Source organism: Trichoplusia ni, chromosome 10 (genome assembly GCF_003590095.1).
Source record: "Trichoplusia ni isolate ovarian cell line Hi5 chromosome 10, tn1, whole genome shotgun sequence".
NCBI classification, from domain to species: Eukaryota; Metazoa; Arthropoda; class Insecta; order Lepidoptera; family Noctuidae; genus Trichoplusia; species Trichoplusia ni.
In genome coordinates, this window is record NC_039487.1 from 7,630,096 (window position 1) to 7,651,922 (window position 21,827).

General features: G+C 33.4%; 2 protein-coding genes across 5 annotated transcripts in view; one reads left to right on the top strand and one right to left on the bottom strand.

The window, feature by feature from the left end:
• The window catches only part of LOC113497868 (zinc finger protein rotund), a 37,162-nt gene extending 18,343 nt beyond the window's left edge, over window positions 1-18,819 (top strand). Inside the window, exon 3 of the mRNA XM_026877622.1 lies at window positions 15,645-18,819. Within this exon, the coding sequence (XP_026733423.1) occupies window positions 15,645-16,658 (1,014 nt within the window). The 3' untranslated portion in view covers window positions 16,659-18,819. The remainder of the gene's footprint in view (window positions 1-15,644) is intronic.
• Window positions 18,820-19,309: 490 nt separating this feature from the next.
• The window catches only part of LOC113497913 (filamin-A), an 82,912-nt gene continuing 80,394 nt past the window's right edge, over window positions 19,310-21,827 (bottom strand). For all 4 annotated transcript variants that reach the window (XM_026877720.1, XM_026877719.1, XM_026877718.1 and 1 more), the window contains 2 exons: window positions 21,402-21,608; window positions 19,310-20,939 (listed from right to left, as the gene is read on the bottom strand). In XM_026877720.1, the coding sequence (XP_026733521.1) occupies window positions 20,755-20,939; window positions 21,402-21,608 (392 nt within the window). In that variant the 3' untranslated portion in view covers window positions 19,310-20,754. The remainder of the gene's footprint in view (window positions 20,940-21,401; window positions 21,609-21,827) is intronic.

The following is a 21,827-nucleotide window of genomic DNA, read 5'->3' on the forward strand; positions in this document are numbered from 1 at the left end:
CTCCTAGTCTTATAGTGGCATCCCTCTTCCTCGTCTACTGTAGTTCAGTTTTAAGAAGATGAGATGATCAAAGAATAGAGTATTTGATATTTTTGTATTAGAGTATTGAGTATTTTTGAGCTTTGAATCTTTGTTACCTACTTCATCCTACAAAAACTATTGACGAATATTAATGAAACCTTTTCAAAAAAATAGCTCATCATGTACAAAAATAATATGAAGCCCGTATTAAACATATGGATTATAATTAACTTGCTAGATTTGATGTAAACATACTGCAAGTTTACGAAAAACTATCCAATGAATAAAATACATCCAAATATGCATTTCAAGTCACAAGCTTGTGAAAAAGTATGTTATGAACAAAACTATACACACTTCCTGGTTATGTAAATGTACAATAATGTACATTGTACATCACTCAGTAATTTATTTAACTAACGATTCTTTTAACCGGTAACTACTTAGATATCCGTAACCTCAAAGTGTTGCATTAACCTTCTAACTTCACTGCCGCGTTAAAACTCGAGTTAAAATTTAATAACTATTAATTAAACATTGATGATTATTTGTTGATTATTAAATCATCAATTTGAAAGTTTGATTATACATGTTGATCGGTAAATACTTTTTGTAGTTTTTAGCGTTGAATAGTTTTGATTATTTTCATTTTCGATAATTTATTTAACGTTTTTAAGTATGTTAATGTGAATTCGTACTTTTTATCTAGTCAATGTTTTGTGCTAACGTGCATACAAGATAGGTAAATTAGTTTATATTTGAGTACTTAAATTGAAATATAAAATTTTAATTTTCGTTAAACGTTGATCAACAAGTTTTTCTTAATGTCTGCAAAATCTTCAAAAAATTAAGCCAAGTTAAATTATTTAATAGACGCGCTTAAAGTGTGCAATAATAAATCAAAATAGTTCCCTTTAACCCTAAAATGATTAATTTGACCCTTAAAATAGCAAGTGCAGGCAAAATTTCGAGAGGTCTTTAAATCGCCAGTCATCATTCAGGGGTTAAAGTTGACCGGGGGACCTTTAAAGTTTTACTAATTAGTTATTTTAACCGACACTCGATAAAATAGTATGCCGCTATGTACCTACTAGACATTGTTAACTTGCAAATTATTTTATCGGTAAACATTTACGAAAGATATCGAAAAATGTTTCATATATTAAACCGCAATTAAATATCTATACTAATATATAAAGCTGAAGAGTTTGTTTGTTTGTTTGTTTGTTTGAACGCGCTAATCTCAGGAACTACTGGTTCAAATTGAAAAAATCTTTTTGTGTTGAATAGACGTTTCATCGAGGAAGGTTTTAGGCTATAGACCATCACGCTGCGACTAATAGGAGCGAAGATATAAAGGAAAATGTGGAAAATGTTCCAACCACGCGGACGAAGTCGCGGGCAACAACTAGTTTAATATGTTAGTAAAATTACTTACATAATTGAAATCCTTCAAGATAGGTGGAAAAAAATACAAAAACTGTCTTTCAACGAAGCTTTTTCAGTATTTAAAGGCAAGGCAGAGACTTTCGAAATCGGTCAAAATTTCTGTTCACAGATCTCAGCATGCAAGTTACCAAGACGAAATTCAACTAGTTCTTTATCAAAGCGGTTTCCTCCGATCTTAGTTTTCTATGATACCGATATCTACATTCAAAACATAGTTATAATAAATCTATCGTATCTAGGAGATAAGCAGAACCCTCGCTAATCGCGGCCCCAGTATCTATGCTAATTACGAAAGGGACTATAATTTATCCGTTTGACCTCAGCTAGTTTGAGGGTAGATTTATGTTGGATGTGCTTGAGACCTTAGGTGGGTACTTGTATACTTGCGGGACACTTAAGGTGGCAATGTCTAGAGAGAAGAGATTTAGACGGTAAATAACATGTAAGGAAGATCTAGGAAGAAGATATACTTGTAGAAGTTGGAGAAGATTTTGGAAAGGTATTTGTCTTGCAATAGGACAGGAAAAAAAAACGTAATTTTGACAGTTATTAAATAATAGTGACGTAATTGCGTGGCAAGGAGTAATGCTACGCGAATTTTCAATTGGATGCGTGTTGACAATCTAAAGTTGTATAAAATAACAGCGAAGGATATGCAGTGAAAAGTATACACTTTTCAATAAAATAAGGCTTCTAACAGATGTGAATCATATAGAATATAGGTCATCTGGCCACCGTAGCACCTGGGTGGCCATATAAGAAAATATTGACCAATTTTATGGGAGAATGGACAATGACTACATACCTGATTAGCACCAATATGTGATCATCTTTTTAAGAAACCATACGATGCCACTGCCAGTATTCAGTAGTTTCTTATGCTTTAACCATTTATAGTTTAAAAAGAAGAAGCTATTTATTGCTATCATTTAATAATTAATCAAAATTATATGAACAAGGTGCATTTAAAGGCTGTTATGACTGAAATATTGCGATCAGACTTTAATTTATAGTACCTAATTACTATTTAACGGTTAGTAAATATTTATGATCAAGTTAAAATAGTAACTATTACATTTATTATACTGTTCAACTATGTACCAATAACTGATATCAAAGGGACGGTCATAAATTGTGACGTCACAATCTCACATTCGACGGTTAATTCAAAAATACTATTTGAATTTAGAATCTTTTAAATTTGGAACGTCTATTAATACTGGCTGCTAATAAATCGTGTCACCTTGTAGCTCCCACATGAAAAATAAAAAGGGAAGGCGTTTAATGTCATAAGCATACAGTATGTATGGATAGCTGTGCTGGTGTTGCCGGTTCGATTCCTGTGTTATTTACTAAATATTTGTATCATTCATAAATGCGTTTTTCAAGTAGCGGTTAGAAAAGATGAACTTACTTATGACTCTTGTGACAAAAAAAGTTTATTGGTTTTAGAGTTTTGTTTAACAGAATATTAGCTTAGTAACAGAACCCTACTAGTGTCTAAATTCTAGTTAGATAACTGTAAACGCACAAAAAACAGGCACAATTAAAATTGAACTAACTATCTAGGCTTTATCTAGACACTATTTTAAAAGTAAAACTCTAATAAGAATTAAAAGTTAGGGCATTTTTTTCAAACTCGTTTTTTTACATACAAATGTAGTTTTAGTTCTTTAAGATGTAAAAAGGCATTATAATCGTACGCTCATGAATATTTATCTATTTAAATACATAATGTTTACATTAAATTAGTAAAAGAAAATGTATTTCACTATTACTAGTCTCAATACATTTAATTACTAGTTGTTGCCCGCGATTTCGTCCGCGCGTGCAAGTTTTCAGTTTAGTTTTAACTTAGTCTAAGCGTTCGTACGTAGGTTCTAGAACAAACATAATAATATATCTATTTATCTAAAGAGCAAAGAACTTATTCCAAAATCCATTATTCCATTCCTCAATATGTAAACACTTAAAAATTTTACTACGTTAAATACACAAATCACGCAATTTCGTCGGTTTGAAAAGAAATGTTTATCCGAACAAAATCCGATACAGGATGTGCAATTCGGTGCCATAAGAGGGATGCGCCCGACCTGTCCCACGACCCAGCAGGTGATGGTATTCCACCCCCATAAACAAGGAAAATCACCCTTAAGTCTACAACCATAAAACTCAAAATATTCTTTTCATACAATCACTATTGAAAAAACCTTTCCATTAAAGATTGAACTTTATATCTGTAGCATTAAGGATGGTTTTAAGTTGTTTGATTCGCTTCCTTTGAAATCTCATGAGAACGAAATTTTACACATCTGAGGGAATTTCAAAATCGTTTTTTTTTTCTAACAATATGTTTCCGTCAAAAGCTTTTATGCAACTGCAATATGTGATGCATTAGATTTTCTATCTTTTGAATTCATTAATTTATTGTCGGTTTAAATGTATGGGAATTCTTCGGTGTATGGAGATTTGGAGATATCAACTTTACAGTTTATGGGGGTTGCCTGGACTGGACACAATTGAACAATGATCACCTGTGATTATTATCTTCTATTCATCTTTGTTCCCATTTGAAGATATTCTTCCTTTATTCCCAAGATTCCTGCAATTTCTGATAATTCTTCATACATTACATACTTACATTAATGAACCTAAATTGGCATCTTCTAGACACGTGTATGTGAAAAAAAATCCGATCTAAAAGATCCTTAAAAAGAAATCTCTCTCAGCAAAGCAACTGGTTTGGACAATGACGATAATATACTCAGTAAAAGAGATCAATCTTAACCTGACCATATTAGCATACAAGCTTCTTAACCAATACCATCTTTACTCAAAGAAATGACAGACCTTTGATCAGCCCCCTCTGGTCTTTCTCTGGTTTTAAGACAAATTTCAAGCTAAGTATCTTTCTTTGTATCAACAATTTTTGTAACGGTCATCTTCTGCAGGACAATGGGTCCCCTAACTTTCGGCTTAAGGGGTATTCATGGGGTCGCTATCCCCATGTATCAATGGGCTTCTATAATGACATGGTAACCCACTTTTAGAATAAACGGTGAAAGCTAAATATTTGGGGTGTTTCAATCCACCATTGATACAATAACAAAACACGTTTATTCTTCTTTTTCTTCGTTCATTGCAGTTTTATTGTATTTGGTTATTGGATATTCACCTTCAGTATTCTAATTAAAAGCGCCTTTTATTAAAGCCTCCTTATCTCCTATATCTAGGTCATTAAATGTAGATTTTAATGAAGATTGTAAACAGTTTTAAATAATTCCATCTTTATCCAAATTGCTTCTTCAATAAACATGCAAATAAGTACTATCGATGGCAAAAAGCAACAAAAATTGGTTTTTGCTTATCTTTGTTATAGTTGGTAATTTTCAAGACAAATTTCTTCCACTTAATTGTAAAAATGAAATTAATTTAATTTTCTTAACCGGAATCTGATGCATATAATTCAAACATAGATAGATATAGATAGAATTGGTTAATAGAAATTGATTCCCACCACAAATTTCCAATCATTAGTGCTACTGAACGGTGCTTTATCTAAAAGTCTTTTTCCATTACGCCGACAAGGCAGACTAGAAACAATTACCAACTGTGAAATTTCATCATGGATTCTTAATATTCTTCAACAGTTTCATCGTTAAATACCATTCCTCCTATAATCACTTACAATGTCATTGGTATTTCAACCAGCTGATCGTCCCATAACTTTCCTTGACCACCAATCGACAATATTGCCAATTCTTACCGATAATTAATACCAATAAACAAAACTTGAACGTTTCATTTTAAAACTTCTTCAATAACATAATTCATACATACTGCAACTTAATTATCCCTTGTCGTCAAATGTATCATCTCATGATTGACATTTGTGGCTACTATCAATAATAACTCTTATTTTGAAGACGTTATAGTATATTTTATAATACCTTTTGTCACTCACCTGTCATTTTGAAATATCAGTCAAAAGGATTTGCGACTTATGTGGTCGTGTCAAGGGTTGTTTTACCATGTGTTAGGGTTAAAAGAGAAATTGTGGTCACCTGCTGTGTTACATCATGTTTTACACCATTCATGTCTTGGTGTAGAACAGGGAAATGTTTTAGACCCGTCTTTCTTGGTTTTACGAAATATCATTAAATTAAAATTGGTCTTTTTAAACTAAATTAATACCCTGCCTATGAAGGATATCGACAAAGAATACACTTGAAATTAATAATTTGAAACAGTAGGGTTTAAAATCAATGTCCTGACAGAAACAGTTCAGGTACCTTACATGAGGACACATTGTAAATTCAAAGCGACGTCTCACTTTTTTTATTCAAAATTCATTTCTCATACCCAACTTCAAGAAACACGTAATGGAAATGAAATTACTTGCCTTCAACATCTTATCCAGACTTTGATCTCTGAAACAAGACAATACACCAAACGATTTCAACCAATACCGATGGTATCACCAACCCCATAGGCAGTACCACCATAAAAACGAATTCCCTACAGCATTTTCTTCATTCTATGGGCTTCATGCAAACCGCCCACATTTACTGACAATAATTCTTCGACGCGGCAAAACTGGTATTACGCAAAGGCGAGACAGCAATAGCCTTTTGGCTAGGAATGAAAGAGACAGAGGATAGGCCACTTCCTGCGCTGGAGCCACGTAGAGTATTTTTTGTGAATTGCAATTCTATGTATTGGAGATAATATTAATGCATATTTATGGTTTTGTCAGGTTGTTTGCGCGAACGTGCGGAACCAATCTCTATGGTGCTCTTGTCTTGATATTGGACATTGTTAGGCTCTGAAATAAGCCTTTCAAGGATATCCTGTCACTTTATATTAAGTACCTCTTTACCTAACTATACTGAATAATGTTGTTGTATACGTAAATCATTTTCGACGCTGTCCATTTTAACTTCCCTTTATTTTCCATTCCTATCATTTCTTATTACACGAAAATTAGTAATAGCATCGATGCTATTTTTATCTATTTCTTTACGACTATCATTAATCATTATTTCTCCAAATGCTCTTGGTTCTTCATCAACAGAATTGTAATTAGTATGTCTAGACACCTAAACATATGTTTCTGATTATAATTACATAATTGTTGTAAGCTTTAAAAGTATCATTGCTCAAAACAGTCTTTGAAAAAGAGAACAAACTATTCATTGTTTGAAAACCATGTAGCAATTTCTTAAGAACATTAATTTAGCAAAATCCACAAGGGTATTTGTACGCGAGTATACCCTATAGAATCTTATTATAGATTGTGCGGATAACCATGTACAGTGGTAAATCAATACCATTATCTTAAAACCACTATAAAAATGAGTGAAACCAACAACCCGCGGTTTTCTGAGAAGACAACCAAACAAAGGACAAATTTGAACCCTAAATCTTGAGCACTAAAGTTGGAAAAGCTTTGATCGAGATTTAATTTCTTTACAATATGCAATTTGGATGACTGTCAAAGGAAATTAAGCCTTGATGGTTTATCAATATTAGTAGAAGAACGACGAAATTTAAAATTACGTAACATCGATTTTGGTAGTAATTATTTGTTTCATAACAATGATGATAAAGTTTAAAATTGTCTGGATCGAATTCAGATCGATTGTGACGTTTGGATGTTGGTTAGTTTAGTTGCTCCCGCGCATCTTACGGCGGGCGGAAATCTTAATGGGTCCTGGAACGAACTAACGATGGGATCCATCGATCTCAGTTTATAGTACACAAAATTTTTAAACAAGGCATTGTTTGAAAATAATAACACGACGAAAAAACTTTTGAAGAGTATCCTGTGAAACGAGAATAAAAAGGTTTTAAGAAACATGTTCTTGTAGTGAATAAGTGTGAAACTGATTTATTAAGGCAACAATTTACAAAATTTTATAAAAGCAAAATAATACACACTTAAAAACTCCAAAAAATAAGCAGAGACTACTTTTTTACTGGAAATTCTTGCTTATGTACGACTCGCGGGTAATAGCCAGTAATCAACAAAACCCATCCAATTCCAAACCTCAGCGTCAGTTGAATCACAAACTAATGAATCACTCACACTACGTAATAACTTTTCACTATCAAGTTCAGTGTCAAACAGGCCGTTACAATATAATTAATTATCTAATCAATTGGTCAATTTACATAATTTTATGGCATTTTTTGTCAAATTAAGATTTTTTTGTTGTCTCCAATCATATGTTTATTATAAACATTGTCAGCAACAAAGATATCTTATAATTTATGCGTGTCTTGCCCTAAATGAGTTACGATTTGAGTTTTTTTTATGGTTTTTAATTTAAATTATTAATGAAGAAACTATAGAATGTTTATTATTAAATTTATTGGAATTCTATACTTAGTCGTTAATTTATTAATATTTTAAGACATAAATTGTTTTTTGTTTCACTATTTCTTAATTAGTAACTTATTAACATCTTCTAAATCATCTTAAATATTATCTTCACCTGAAATGGAATTCTATATCATTTTTTCTAGAATGTGATTCTACATCACCATCCATCCGTTCATAGCTCTATACGTCATTATGCTTCCATATTTGCACAGGGTGCGCAGACGCCGATGAAACATGACCGTCACTGACGATTCACACGACATGCATCACTCGATCAGGATCTGGAACTAATTTTGATACAAGTATTAAGATGCTTTATAATAATGATCCTATATACTGATCTGATGGACCACAATTATCTATAGCTCAGCAGGTTTTAAAAGTTCAAGCGATCTATAACCATAAAAATGAACAGGCATTTAAAGTAATATGAATTGTTGTGGATGCTAAAGAAAATGATGATACAACGAGCAATAATGTTGTCAAACAGATTTTTGGAATAGAATTTAATTTCTATGCAACAGACAGTAGTCTTCAGTTTTTCTTACAAAATAATCGATGCATCCAGGCAATCAAAAGGCGTTCCGGTTTCTAATAAAAATCATCTGCATTGAATTTTATGAAATCATTTTGAAATATCGTCTTGTTGTTTATTTTTTATTGTGACAATGAATAGGAGTGGACTATCAAAATGGTTTTATTAATCTTGTGCCGAGGATGATAGAAAAATATCAATTTCTTGCGCTCTCTCAATACAATAGCTTCAAACGTGACATTTATTTTAGGGAGCCGAGCACGACACGGGTCTAAATTATACGTTTTAAAACTAAATTTCTACGGTCAAATCTGCAGACCGTTCAATGCCAATATTAAACGGCTTTTTTTATTCACGATTTCCAACTTTTTCGTTCGCTTGGGTGACAAAAGACGGTAAAAAATTGGAACCACGTAAAAAGTTATGCGTTCCGTCTAATCTGTACTGCTTTATCATAGTGGTCATTTTCGTTCGTGTTGACTGTGATGGCAGGACTTATCTGGGTCTTGGTCACTGGCTTCTTTAGTAGTTTGGAAAAACAGTTTTTAGAATTGGTTCAACGTTTTTCGTTGAGCACGCGCCCGCCACCCGTTGCGGTACAAATTTGAATATTATTTAGTTCGCTGCGTTCGATTCGTGTCTTTAGGTTACTTAAGCCGTTTGGTAGTGCATGGTAGTCTTGTTAGTTTAATTTTATCTGTTTCTTTTGATTTATTGGATGCCTACAAATAGTTTGATTTCTCCATTTCACACATACGACAAAGTAGATCATAATAGTTACCTCACTTACATAATTATTAAGATAATCTTTCTCAACATTATCATCAATCAGAACAAAAACTTCAATGAATTCGTCGGTTTCTTTATTAATAGCAATAAACGTATTCTGATATACATCAGTATCACATTAAACTCTTTCGACATCGCTAAATATAAACATTAGTTTAATAAATTCAACACGCATTCTTATTACTGTGCTTGAATGAACGAATGGGTGCTTTGCATTATTTTTAATAGTTGTTTTATGGTTGTCTAATAAAATTAGACTGTCTGCTACATCACAATTTAATTTATTAGCGTCTAGTATATATCTATCTTCGTTTCTTTTTGTTACTGCATGTCTATGTTCAGATTTATTATTTTAAGGCACATTTAAAATCATGGAAATTAAAACAAACCGAATTCAAAATGAAAAAGTTCTAAATTTTCTTTTTCGGGTATTTACAAAACTATATAAACATGTTGTTGTAGGGTCTAAGAATCCACTGGAGAATAAACATCATGGTGATGATGATTCCATAAGAATAGAATTTGCCTTAGAAGCACTTTCAGCATAGAAACTAAAGAGGTTTAAAATAGCGAACGAGGCCGTTTACACGTGGCGTTTTAAATATTCAAATGCGACACAATAAATACGATAGACCGTACATTATTCTACACTTAACATTTTGCCGGCATTTGATCTGATGAGACTATTTTAGGAAATTGTAAGAACAGTCTGTTTGGCATAGCAAGAAGATATGAAACATCAAAAAAGTACAAGATGTCAGTTAGCCAAGGCATTTTATGGAATTTTAATAGAATGTTCTACCAGTGGAATTCTGCTTGAGAAATTTGCACTCAGTGTATTTCTAAAAAAATTGCACTGTACGGTTGACACAATAACATTTTGTTCCTTTTGGACTTTTTAAGAAACTTCCTTGCATAAACTTGAAGTTGTTAAAAGACTGTATATTTTACGGGTTAAAGTTGAAAATCATACGAAAATTATTATCTGGAAAGCGTAAGGCCCAGTTTCTACGTTTGATTTCGTTCCACCCTTGCCCAATAGAGGTCTAAGCGCAAAACGTTACAAATATTTATTTAACTACACGGATCTCACAATATCATTGTACTTATCACTGTCACATTTAGTAACATTGCTTGATTTCTCGCTATTTACCCAGATTACTTGGTTTTTTTCAACGGTTGCGCCAATATTTAACGCATGGCCGCAACTGACATTGGCTCGAAATCGAGTTTTTGCCGCCAAAATCATGAGCCAGGGCCGTCGAGAAAAACGTCGCGTTTTTCAATAAGTACAAATAATATTTTGTGACATAATGTAAAAAGTTACTGTTATAAATTCTTTTCACGATTCTGATTGGATTTAAATCCAACGGGTCGAGAGATTAGCCTCGAGAGATTAGGTTTTCGTCGGATTATATAAAAAAATGATTAAATAGTTAAAAACATAATTCTTTGGAGAAATCTCAGGGTTCGTGAAAATGTTTAGCTACATTTCAGGGTATTATAATTTGGTTTCGAGAAAAAAGCTTTTGTTTAAAATATTTGAATCCCATAGTTTAACAAACAATACCGTCTAACTTCAAACCCATAATTCAATGTCAAAACCAAAAACAAATAACAAATCGATTGTCAAAAACTAATCACATCAAAATTTTAATTGGATTTAATGGATTTATTCAATGGCAAAGTATCTTTAATTCAGTTTTCTGTATCATTGAATTGTAATCAATTCGGAAGCCAGTAATTGTTTGTGAATCTTTTCCTCGTTTTAAATCGTTTATTACTTCCTAGAGTCTTTCCTTAGTTCTTCAGCTGTTTTTTGTAATTCTTTTAATTTATTTCGTTGATAACTAAACTTTATTCGGTTTACGTGACTGCATTCCGTTTCTTTTCTAAATCATCGATCTTTTACCGGTTACCAATTATTTTTACAAAATGTTCGTCTTGGTGTTCTGCAGTATCCGTATCGTGTCTTGCATCGATGGAAGATATTTTGAGAAGTCTGATGACTCTAATGAATTGAATCATGTTTCTTAAATATATCATTCTTTATATTGTAAATCAGGCTAACAACTAAATACTTCAAAAAATCGTCATAAAAACCCAAATCGTAATGGCAACATTTACTGGCTATTTTATTTGTCTGTTAAATACCTCAGCCCTAAATAGAATTATAGTCACATACTTATCCTCAAATAATTTATTCCACCAACCTGTTTAGTATTAGGAAGAGATTAAAGTAATCGGAAATTATCCTCCGTAATCTACCGTGAGGTTGGCTTTAGGAATTAATGTTAGTAATGTCACTCATATGTCATCTTTTTGACATGGATCAAATTTGCAGATACTGTGTTATTTGGGTATCTCGGAATGTATTAGAAATGACCACTTGATATGTGTTTGAGAGGTCATTTTATGCTGGTTTTAAGTCAATCTGCCATATCATTTATTAGATACTGAAACTAGGGGTACGAATGTTTTAAGTAGTCGTAAATTTTCGTTGTTAAATATCTAACTCTGAATTCATCTTCACAAGATGAATTCAAGTCAAATAGCACAACCTACAAAGAAATACTTTATCATTATAATGATAACAAATTGTAGGTACCAGAAACCTTATTTTTCGAAACAAAAAATGATAATTCTAACACAAACAAGCCTACCACAAATCTTGCAGACAATTTTTCAGCAAAAAACACACAACACGTCAGCCATTTTGAAACCCTAAGCTTTTGCGAAAATTAATCTGGGGTAGCAAAAACTATGCCTTATTAGGGGAAAGTCCGCCCAACAGGGGGTCTAATGCCCACAGATAAACAGGCAGAATGTATGCTTACAATTAATAATAATTTTGGGACAGTAAAAAGTGTGTCGTGCCCTTTTTGCTGATGACACTTTCGGGAGAAAAACTGGAGGGTTTTAAGAAAATTGTAGGGCTTTTTTTATACTATGAATAATATCTCGCTTGACTATTTAAACGCGGGGACTTTTAACGTTCTATCTTTTGCTTCAACTAGCTACAAATATTTTTTTCTTTTGTTTAACATTAGAAACCTTTACCGTTTTGTTTGACCATCACATTCTTCTACACAACAGTTCATCACTAGTTATTCTTTTACAAAATTGAACTTCCGAATTCCTGTCGTATCTCAGTCTATAAACAATTCTTCAAGAGTTCTACCCAGCAAGACAACAGAACAAATAACATTTCCCCATTCGCTAAATCTTCTAGAACAATCGACGCAAAGATCAGCTGATCTCATGAACACACTAACTAATCGTGATACTAACGAGTTAAACCTGAACATAGAACATTGAATATGTTATATTTGTGTGGTTCCACAAGAGGCATTTGATAAATGAATAATACATGGATAAGTAGATAGTCATGTTTATTTTAAAATATATTTACGTGGGCAGGTAATATAGCCGGGATAATGTTGTGTAATTCTCCTAATTAAGATTTGATGTCTCAAGTGAAGGAAGTAACATTAAATTCATGAGAACTTTGAACATGCACCAGTTTTTAACACATTTTGATCACAAATTTTCATCAATTTATGTATGATTCAATATGAAAATGTGTATGGCTATTGACTCTTTTTCTGAAATTTCAGTATATACTAATAAGTGTAATTTTGACAACACAATTTTACGCTAGTTCAATAAGCCCTTCGAAACATTCCATAGTTCGACTTATAAAAATCTCTTCGAATATTTCAACTCTTACAACCGCTATTTTTCCCGAGGCGGAAACATAACACATGACCAGTGTTTAATAACCCTAACCCTTCATCCCTTTACCCTTCTGGACATCCGTTACCTAATCTTGTCTTGATTTTATAAGGTCTATTATGACAGCTGTCAAGTTTTCTCTTTCGGTTTTATACGAATTTGCTTTAGATTCAAAGGTTTTAGCGTCTGACAGTTTTGTATTCTCATGTGGTATGTATTTTACCCTTGTTTTAAAGCAAGGGATAGTTATTTGAGTGATTTCTTTGTTTGAATTATTTGTTTCGTGATTTTTATCGGATTCTTGACAATTTATCGAGTTAAATCTGAGACGAACCACTTAAAATCCATCGCACCACTGATTGCATTATTTCCTCCAAACTTTATTGTAGGAAATCATAAAAAACCTACTTTGTAATTAATTACAATAATTGATGATCATTTTATTACAATCATAAGTACATTTTAATTACCATCTCTTGTATGCAATTTGTCTGTTTTGGAGGTCACTTTTAATTCTTCTAAGGATTAAATACTATTTGAACTTCCGTAGTCATCTGCACTGTTAACAAGACGCATTAGTTTTTTGAAATTAAGTCAAAATTGTTCGTCGTCATCTTAGTTCAAAACCGAATTTCGTAGATCACGTTATTCAAATTTCCCAAAATTTTTCCTATTCAAATTCAAATGTAGAGAGAAACATAAGAAAGAAAAATATTCTGCATATAACAACATACATAGCATATTATGTTGTAAAACCAGTTGCCAAGGTTAAATGTAATACTGGTTTATTTATAACATGACTACTTTGGAAGCCAAATTTTCTAGGTAATAAACCAATCGTTTGAGTATCTGATTGCTTACATAATGTTTACGTATTTTTATTTATTTGTGCTATTTTAATAATCTTATCTTTTGATGAATTAGAAGCTAAATGTAAATTGTTTCTAGTTTTTTGTTCATGAAAAATATTTGAATGAAGATTTTACGATGAAATTATGATGCAATGTTTAGTTGAAGAATGTTGAATATTGTTCATTAAATCTATATCCTTAGTAATGATAGCTGAAAGACTTTCTATATTTTTCGTTTAACCAAGTTGTGTAAAGAATATTAAACCTAAAAATTATTTGACAATCACAGTACGACCTGGTGACATTCACTTGATTTTTCGCACATTTTTTATCAAAACCCCAACAAAACTAAATAATGTCTACAGAAGCTAGACGTAACTGAAATGTCAGTCAATCATTTGAAAAAATTATATCTTTTATTTTGATTTTATTATTTTTCGAAATTTTTATCGGAGTATCAATTCACCAGCTGTTAAATTCGGTTTAGTTTCTTCTCTTCTATAACTTAACTAGTTGCTTAGTTTTATTGAATAACGTCAACATTTCTGACATATTGAGAATGTAACTGATGATCACAGACGTTATTTCAAGCTTCAAAGTTACAGCATCTTTCGCTGTACCAAATGATTACACCGACATTCCTAGTTCCACCAATTTAACTCAGATTCCTCTCGACGCGGTCCTTCACGAAGACCTATTAAAAGTCATCCACCACCTCGAATCTACTGCTTCACAACATTAAGTAGTGCCCCAAACTTTAATTATGTTCCATCTGTGACCAATTGCGTTCGTGTCTCGCACTTCTCGCCAGTCATGCAACGTGCTACCGAACGAATCCGGCCGGCAGAATCAAAACCAACGGCTTTACATCCAAAACGAACTTTATTTGAACCAGATTTAAATCCAAAATCGACTGCAACAACTCCTTTATCAAATACATTCCCTAACGTTCATTGTTAGTCACAACAACCGCCGGCATCAGGTAGTGGTATTATAATGTGAGCTTTATTGACTTTGCTATTGAGATCATTATTGATTTGAGGATGGATAGCGCCCGAAGGAACGTGGCTAGCAGCCTCATTGTTAGATGAAAACGATTCTAAGAGATGACGTGTCAGTTTTAAGTTAGAAACTAATTTGGGATATCACAAAGAGTATCAATGGTGTACCGAAACACGTTGGTGTGCGAACAGAGTTGTTGGAGTACAGCCTTTTGTTGGCACGTGTACATAAATAGTTATTTATATTCTGACTTCAATAGTTTTGATTCAGACGTGAATTTGCAGGAACATCTAATTTGACTGCCAAAATTACATTCGTTTTCCTCAAGATTCCAAATGAGTCATAAGATGTGATTGCTTCGTTCCTAATCATTAAGGCTCTTATTAGCAATGATAGTCCAAAATTTACTTAATTCGAATGGTTATATATCTTACTCATAATACAGTAACTTAGCTAAAAGATTCTGATTGCCCAGACGTATATAAGGAAGTTGAAGCGATTACAACGCGTGGAAAACGCCGTGAAGCTGACATCCTGCCTTTATTAAGAGTTGGGCAAATAAAAAAAGACTAAGAATCATTTGTTCCGGCTGCCCGCGGATGTCGTTCAAGGGCGAAATTCACTTTTAGATGATTTCAATGATGTTGAAAATGAATCGTGAGATAAAGGTTGTTTTGTGGACTATGTCTTTATTGTTTGTGTTGATGTAGCTGTAGTTGTTTAATTGGGATTTGTCATATAAAACGATTCACTAGTTTGCTTTTTGTTTTGGAATAATAAATAAAGATTTATTTTACCACGTCCGATCCATTCCGATCCCTTAACACTACTCAGTAATAGTTTGCAATACTAAAGTTTTCTTTTCTGTTCATTCCAGGTTTTCGGCTCGAAAGCAGACCTGCAGCTGCACACCCAGATCCACCTTCGTGAAGCGAAGCCCTACCGCTGCACACAGTGCCCGAAAGCCTTCGCGAACTCATCGTACCTGGCACAACACTCCCGCATCCACCTGGGCATCAAGCCCTACCGCTGCGAGATCTGCCAGAGGAAGTTCACCCAGCTATCGCACCTCCAGCAGCACATCCGAACGCACACTGGAGACAAGCCCTACCGTTGCACCCAAATCGGATGCACCAAAGCCTTCTCCCAGCTCTCAAACCTCCAAAGCCACAGCCGCTGCCATCAGACCGACAAGCCCTTCAAATGCAACTCCTGCTATAAGTGCTTCACCCACGAGAAGGACCTGCTCGAACACATCCCCAAACACAAAGAATCCAAACACTTGAAGACTCATATATGCCAGTATTGTGGCAAGAGCTATACGCAGGAGACGTACCTTAGTAAGCACATGAACAAACATGCGGAGAGAGCCGACAAGCGGCCGCCGATCTCTGCTTTAGGATTGAGTGGATTGAATAGATCGTTGGGCGCGGCTGCGCCTACTGCCGCGCCGTTCGGCGAGCATCCTTACTGGCCGAAGGTGAGCCCTGACTCAGCCGCGCACATGTCAGATGACGGTGGCTACCACCATCAGCGGGAGAGTGATGAGCACCACGAGCAGCAGCTGCAGCAGCAGCGCGCGCTGTTCGCGCAGCACGAGAGCCAGGACGACCGCATCCAGCCGCCGGTCTCTTCAGCCGCTAACTCTGCGTTCACGCCCATCAACTCGATGGCGCCGCACCTCAACGGGCTGTCGCACCACAGCGCGCTGCCCACGCGGCCCTACCTCTACGACCCCCTCCACTTCCAGCAAGGCAAGCAGCAGCCGAACTCGTTCCCCAACCAGCTGATCTCGCTGCACCAGATCAGGAACTACGCGCACCAGCCCTCGGCCCTGCTGCCCGCCGAACACATCCTCCCGCATGCGCTCTCGCACAAGGACAAGCAGTAACTTACCGTAGGTACACTCGCTATAGTATGTACTTATGATGGTATTACTAGTTATATAATTATCGAAATATTAAAAAAAATATTTAGAATCTCGCTCTCGAAGACAGTGGTATTACGGTTTTATCGTTAGTGAAACAAATTCATGTTTTTAGAAATAAAAAATTGTATGGATACTCTGAATTTTGTGCGTAGATAACAAAATTTGATGGGTATGAATGTGATTTCGGATTTATTTACGAATTATTGATTAGTTTTTTTATTTACGGTTGTAACTTAATAATTGTTGGTCCGGGAGTTTGATCGTCAATTAAGGTCGAAGGCATTTATTATCCTGCTGTAATCGAGAAAAAAGACTAGAAATCACGATTCTTATTGAATTGAATTCTTAATATTTGTGATATGGGTATAGAAATATGAGATATTTTTATCTATAGTACTTATTACTTGTATGTTACATTTTGTATGTTTGTGTTATTGTTTGTCTTGTTTTCGGTATTGTTCAGCAGTTTCAAATTATCGATCAAACTATCGCAGCAACGTATCGCATAATATTTTCACTGAATATAATAAAACTAATCTTTAATGCGGTCGGAACTTGATAGGAATCATATTTGAGACTCTCTATTTTCCTCGTTTCTTGCAACAAAAGCATAATATTTAATCGATGCATAATTTGAATCCAGTGATTAAGTATATTATTTTTACAATTATTTTATAGAATCTACAAAACTTGTAAATTTTTAATTATTTTCTATTTGTAAAAACGAAAAAAGAACGCATCTCAACTTTTAGACGTTTTATCAATTTTAAATATTTTTTAGATCACATTAAAATTTAGAGGGAGACTGGATACTATGATATAGTATATAATTTATTCACAATTTAACATAAGTAATGAAATAATTGAATCAAAAAGTTCCTGAAAAACAAGTATTTGTTACGCAAAGCTTGAATTGATCACACCTACATTATTACTTCAGTTGCATTTTAATTATATTCATTAAGAATAACAGATCTCTTAACTTCACATTTGCACTCAGTTCCTACTTAGATCATATTATTATGTATTTGTAGCATTATCTATTGAACTATCATTTTATTTTAGTATCTTTATAATTTCTCTCCAAATTCTAGAAAATGTATTCTTCCTGATTTTGAAATCGATTAACGAACAAATTTAGGTTATATTATAAAGCTGTCACGGGTCGAATATATTTTCTATGTTATAAGATATTTCCCTATGTATAAATACAATTTTGAGTGGCCAAAATTGCTTATTTTACGTCACAATAAAAGGTGCACTTTTTGTAAATATTTTGTAAATACGAATACGATTTTGAGAGAAGGATCCTTGGAAATTTATTGGAGAATGTTTTCGTTTACTTTACGATATAAAAGTGCTTCTGCTCAATTATATTAGCCTTACTCGTAGGTCGCGAATGTTGGGATTGTATTATATTCCTATTTTCCGTACTTAATAGGACCTCCAGACATCGATTTTTTAGACTAGTTTCAAAGTATACGACACAGGAACTGTTGATTTGTTTTGTTTTTTACGAATCAGCATTAGTAGTTAAAATTATTGAAAAAATTGTGATAGTGGATGGAACGGGAAAGAGTGACTATTTTTGGAGGAATGTCTATTTTCCTTCTTCGTTAATTTGCTATTAATCTTTAGTTATAGAACGTTAGGTTGTGGTTACGTTAGGGGTCCGCGGGGCAAGATGGCCGTCTGTCTGTCACAAATTAGCCAAATCTATATTTTACTTGTACAAATTTGTTTTCTCTTTAATTTTAGATAAAGGCAATAAGTATTTCTTCCGAACATTTGTTTAGTTAGTATTTGTTTAATAACTGTAACATGACATTGAGCCAAGATTTACCCATTATGTTTCAATTTTTGGATTTAAGGGAATAAAAAAAATTGTCAATATCTCTCAATTGTAAGTAGACATGTGATATTGTAATTTGATTTTTTAAGTTAATTGTAAACTTATTATTATGAATACGATATTTTTGTAAGTATTTTTTTTTTCGTTTTACGTTAATTCTCGCTTTTTCTAGCGTTCTCGTTTTAAGATTTATAGATGAAAATGAACGAAAATCATTTTTTGTTACTTAAAATTGATTAAAAATTAATTACAACTATGCCAAGAATTATATTTGTGTCTTTTATTTTACCCTTGATAAGTAGTTATGTTTTAACATTATGAAAACAAGGTAACTGGTTCGATTCCAGTTCCTCACATTCACTGTTTTTATTATACCATTTTTATAACACTTTGAAATTAATATTAATGATAACAACACTTTCTTTATATTTTATCTTTACCGAGTTCTTATGGAATGTATAAGTTCAACTCCTATACATAAAAAGAGTAACAATGCAGAACAGTTTTCACTATATAACTAAAATGGCTACACAGTACCTACGACTATTTACATAAAATTAAAAAAATATTATTCATAGCAAAAAGTACTCTGAAAATGATCTAATTATGAACTATGAAAAGTATACAGAAAAAAAAAATACTTTTTTAAAGAAGGAGGTAAATTAACCACAATTAGCAGCAATTACCAATAGATTGATGATGCACTTTTTTAATATGACGTAAGTATTTCTATGAAATAATTCATAAAATAAAACAACAATTAGAACTTTCCTCTTTTTATTTAGTTAACAGTCGCAAAATACATAATAATAATTAAACACTTAAAATAGGTATTTACAATTACGGGATCATTCTACCTACGTAGGCAAAGTCCATACACAAACCATACAAAAATTAGAAAGCAGATACATAATACTTAAATGAGCGAGACACAAAACGAATCACAAACTTCAGGCAGAAATCTAGAAAAAGTAGAAATATCTATCCAAAGTTGGTACCCAAAAACAAAAGCGAATTTATAAAAAAAACTCCTCTTACAGAAAAACTTTTAACAAAAAAAAGTCATAGAGAAATTTGTTGCAATTAAAGTTAGAAAATTCGCTAAAAGTTTTGGCTACGACCTGTGTCTCGCTTAAACTTATAATTAAAGGGAATATTTTTGAATTAATACGTCATATGTATTGTCATTTAGTCGCCCTAATTACTAAACGAGAAACATATTTTTTGCCAGAACACTGCATAAACGACAACTCAAAATAATGGCGAAATTTCCCAAGAAAATTAGAAAAAAATTGCCATTATTTTGCCAGTCGATTGTCAAACAAATTCATTCCAAATGTCGATAGAAATCTTGCTATATTGAATAAAAAAAATCAGTCAGTGATAACATAAGACAAAGATTAGATCTAAAAAAACGACATGTAGACACGATTTTAGCTCAAAATTAAATGTAAAACTTATAATATTGGAGCCACACATATACGCCTACCATTTCTAACTAAGCAACAAAAACAAGTAAAAATAACTCCTAGGTAAAAAATGAAATAAAAAAGTATCAAAAAATATCACAAAAATCTATCGACATTTACTTTGACAAATCGACAAAAGTGTCGCATCACTAGAAAATATTTTTCAGTATTTGTAACTTGTCTACATTTTGTTAGAAAATCTGAAGAAAATGCTTAGAATATAATAGGAAGTCGCGATGACATGATTTTATATAAATTACAATGTATGAAGGATAAAAACACAGGTTGGGTAGCAAAAAGGTTTACAATTTGTAGTCGATAAGAGATCAATTAATATAAGATGGAAACCAGAAACCTTTTCCTATCCCGAAAATAATAAAGCTTGAAGAAAAAAAAAGAAAATACTTAAAACATACTAAGATACATCTAAGAACTAGCAACTAAAACGTTGATTTTAAAATTAAATTAGGTACTATTTTTGTCTTTATTGCTTCTAGTCCATAAAATAATTTAGTAATTTATCGATCAGTAAAAGTAAACCGTACTTGAAAATGCCAATTCTTAGTCCATATCTGAATATGCTTTAAGTATTGAAGACTTAAAAGAATCTAGTGACGCATACAGGGATGTCAAAATCCAATCTTACGCTGAAGAGAAGACGAAAATTGTAAAAAAAGATATTTCTCAAATGGGGTTGAGTTTTGGAGTACTGTATGCGCCATTGATCACTCAACCCTTAGACCTCAACCTTGTAGGGTGATCCGGGGATGTGTTCGTCTCCCCACTTGACGATGACGATGTAATCTCCCCTGTCTCTGACGACGTACCAGCATTCGTAGTTGTTCTTGCCCTTGTGCTTGAGTTGGACCTCGTCGCAGGGACCCTTGGGCCCGTAGATGCCGACGTAGAGGATGTTGTTACCTATAGAAAGAAGAAAAAAGTTTTACAAATAAAGTAGTGGTAATGATGCTAGTAGTCTGAGACTACTATCCCAAGAACATTTGACTAAAAAATTACTGCGTAAAATTTCTAGATTAAACCACCTATCAAAAATATAAAAATTCTAATGGAACGGAAGTTAAAATATCAGATCGTCATAATTTTAGCAGTATTTTGAGAGCTGCCACAAGTATAGCTTCACTACTAATAGCAGATGCATTTTATGTTGAAAATTCGTAGTGTTCACTACGGTTTGGCGATTTCAGATTCCAACATTGTCCATTCTTGGAATAAACAATAAATTACACATATTAATTTGAAATGTCACATTGGAACTTTGGCCGTGTTGGGATCGAACCCTCACTTCGAACATTAATCCATGCATAGAATGGCAAAGTCACCACGACGTACTGTATTTTAAACAACAAACGAAGGTTATCTTACCAGCATCACCAGCATGTACTGTAAACTGGTTATGTTTGTTGAGGTACGCCTTCTTCAGGCCCATGCCCTTGCTGGTGACCTTCGACGCATCCGACTTGAAGTTCGGCAGCACGGGTCCCTGCTTCTGCATGGACTTGGCGACCTTCTGGACTGTCTCCACCGTCACTGACGATGTCTCCTGAGCACCAACCTCGGCGAGGTTCGCACCTGCGAGGAAATCGTTAACTAAGTAACGGAAGGATGGAGATGATTAAATTTTGTTTGAATTTTGCCAATGGTGTAGATGTTTTGGTAGAAATTTTGTTGTAAAGGAACCAGACTTGGTTCAAATAGTAGTGCTTTGGGTTCAGTAGGTAAGTAAATTAGCAGACAAGTCACTAAATTAGAAAGTGCGTGATTACTATTTGTTCCAAGTCTGATAAGGCG